Source organism: Grammomys surdaster, unplaced genomic scaffold (assembly GCF_004785775.1).
Source record: "Grammomys surdaster isolate TR1022 unplaced genomic scaffold, NIH_TR_1.0 242, whole genome shotgun sequence".
Lineage (NCBI taxonomy): Eukaryota > Metazoa > Chordata > Mammalia > Rodentia > Muridae > Grammomys > Grammomys surdaster.
Genome location: NW_021604687.1, coordinates 4,956,427 through 4,959,353, shown reverse-complemented (window position 1 = coordinate 4,959,353; position 2,927 = coordinate 4,956,427). Strand labels below are relative to the sequence as shown.

The 2,927-nt window shown below is 35.3% G+C and overlaps 1 protein-coding gene across 3 annotated transcripts in view; it reads left to right on the top strand.

The window, feature by feature from the left end:
• Fam126a (family with sequence similarity 126 member A) overlaps window positions 1-2,927 on the top strand; it is a 111,211-nt gene that overhangs the window by 31,970 nt on the left and 76,314 nt on the right. For all 3 annotated transcript variants that reach the window (XM_028774632.1, XM_028774630.1, XM_028774631.1), the window contains one exon: window positions 1,977-2,055. In XM_028774632.1, the coding sequence (XP_028630465.1) occupies window positions 2,005-2,055 (51 nt within the window). In that variant the 5' untranslated portion in view covers window positions 1,977-2,004. The remainder of the gene's footprint in view (window positions 1-1,976; window positions 2,056-2,927) is intronic.

Below are 2,927 nucleotides of genomic sequence, written 5' to 3'. Positions count from 1 at the left end.
CCTTCCTTCCTTCCTTCCTTCCTTCCTTCCTTCCTTCCTTCCTTCCTGTCTTCCTGTCTTCCTTTCTTTCCCTTTTCTGCCCACACACCTGTCCAGTTGACCTAGCCACATTTATTTTAAAGACTGTCCCTCCCTCACAGAATTGAAGCCATGTATTCTGTGGTCAATCATGTATTTTGTGATATTTACAAATGGCCATGTATTTGTAGGTCTGCTTCTGACCACTCTGTCCTGGTCTGTTGGCTTATTTTTCTGTCCTCTGAGAATACTATGCTAATTTAGAGTTTGTTAGGTTCTACAGTAAACTCTGCTATCTTAAGTCCAAGTCTTCCACCTTTGTTGTTTGCAAGACCTTGACCATTCCTATGCCCTTTGCACATCCTATTAATTCTTCTTTCTTCTTCTTTTTTTTTTTAAGTTTTATTTATTTATTATATGTAAGTATACTGTAGCTGTCTTCAGACACCCCACAAGAGGGCATCAGATATCATTGCAGATGGTTGTTAGCCACCATGTGGTTGCTGGGATTTGAACTCGTGACCTCTGGAAGTGCAGTCAGTGCTCTTAACCACTGAGCCATCTCACCAGCCCCTATTAATTCTTCTTAATAATATAAAATTTGGGCATAACTTTAACAGCATTTGTTTTGAATTTTCACGAAAATCTTACCATTCCTATTATTTGGAATGATATATTAAGGCCTATTTCTGATACATTTTATTATTTATTAAGCAGTAAAAAATAAAAAGAAAACACATGATTCTATATTTGCTCTGTTTCACAAATACATACAATAGGGTATATAATGTCAGTAAGTGGAGGTGGGAAGAAAATGAGTAAGAATGTAAAGTAGCTTGAGCGTATGTCTTAAAGCCTATAATTACAGCACTGCAGAAACGGGAAGGTTGTGCATCTGAGGGCAGCCAGGATATAGAGTATAACCCTCTCTGAGAAACAACTAGCCGACCGGCCAACCAACCAGGCAACCAGCCAACCAACCAACCACCCAACTAAGGCAAAACAAAAACAAAACAAGAAAATGAAAGGATGTAGACTAAAGCAATGGATAAAGTTAATGGAGACTTGCCTTTTTGGCAGACTGAGAAGAAAGTTTGCTATCAACTTTATTAGAGTCAAAACAAGATAATCAGTTACAATTCATAGGAATCAACATAAAAATAACCCTTTTGCTTTAAAGGAGAATTTCCCCCAGTTTTGACATTTGAAGATGTGATTTTTTTCCCCACTCTATTGACTTTTAAAAGTAATGCCTGATATAGCAGTGCTTTGGTTAATATTTGAACATAATTCCAAACCTCGTTTATCTAGAGAATTCTATAAAATAAAAGGCAACCAGTATAAATGTGTGTTTTTCTGATAGTCTTGACTTGAAAATGGACTTCTTTTTTTACTAAAAAAATAAGCTATATTTCACTCAAGTCACCATGGATTAATATATTTGTTGACAAGAAAATGTATTTTTCATTAGGTTTGTCTGTAGACTTTAAAAGACAGCAGGACCAGGTTTGTGGTATTCTTTATTACTGAGTAAGAACACTATTGCCAGGCACCATAATAAGTGCTTTTAGTTGCATTATAAAATTTAATCCAAGAAACAGTCCCTTGCAATAGAATGTGTAGTTAACAAATCTTTTCAAGTCTTTTTCACAATTTTAAGATGATCTTTTTGAAATTATACAATCAAAAATAAAGAATGTTTGAATTCTTCTGACATTCCTGAAAGCTGAATGAAAATTGTAGATGCAGTTTTATTATCTTATGATATTTTACTTTTGTTAGAATCTTACATTAAGGTTTATCTGTGGATATTGGGTTTTAAATGAATGCAGTAATTTATGTTTGCAACTAATTTCCCAAGTAAGGAGTAACTAGCTATAGGAACACATCTGTACAAAGTATTAAGTCTGAAATAAAATTAATTCAAATATTTCATACTTTTCTGTGTTCATTTTCAGGTTAAAGGTTTGGAACACATGTGGAAAGATGTTCACCTCAGAGATAGGGGTTGTGGAAGAATGGCTGTCAGAATTTAAGGTAATAACAACTCTTCTAATACAGAAATTTTATCCTAAACAATTTTGTCTGGGTTTAAATTCTAATGGTATTTTTATATTTTATGTGACTAACATGCTAAATCATCTGTGGGAATAGAATGTTGTACTGTATCGTAGTAAGGAGCTATTTATGCACAGTAATCTTTTGTGGAAGATTAATTCATTTCCCCCAAGTAAGTCAAAGAACTTATTCATCTGTTTATTCTCTTCCTTCCATGTGACATTACCATGGCCATGAATCCTGATGTCACCCCCAGTGGCCATCAGTGACCCATTGTCAGAAATGGGGGAGGGGGAAGAGTAGTAGGATTGGGCTGGTTGACAGATAGTAGAAGACAGCAAGATGTAATCTTCACCAAGCAGTCTTTTTCTAGAAGGCTGACTGTGATAGTAGAGTTAATCCTTGACTAATTGGTGAACAAAAAAGCTCAGGCTTGTGGTCTCATGAATTCTTCCCTATGGCAGCTAAACTGTATTCCTTAAACCAGCTAGCTCTTTTTCTCCTGTCCTCGGGGAACACTTCATAATCCGAAATCACAGACACGAAAAGATTGGGCAGCAAATGTCATGTTGATTTTCTCTGGACTAATGAGGCCAGACATCAGGGACAGATTTACAGTTCAGTAGCACCAGGTTTACTGGCTTGCTGCAGGGAAGCAGATGATTGCCCAACAACAGTGACATCACCAAACAAAGGAAGGAAAAGATAAAATTTGGATAGCTTTTGGAGAAAAGGCATTTTAGGTGAAATTTAAATAAAGCTGTATTTTTTTTAAATAAAAAAATTGTATTTGCTTAGAAACATTCAGAATGTCAAGAAAAAAGCCGCAATATATATATATATATATATAT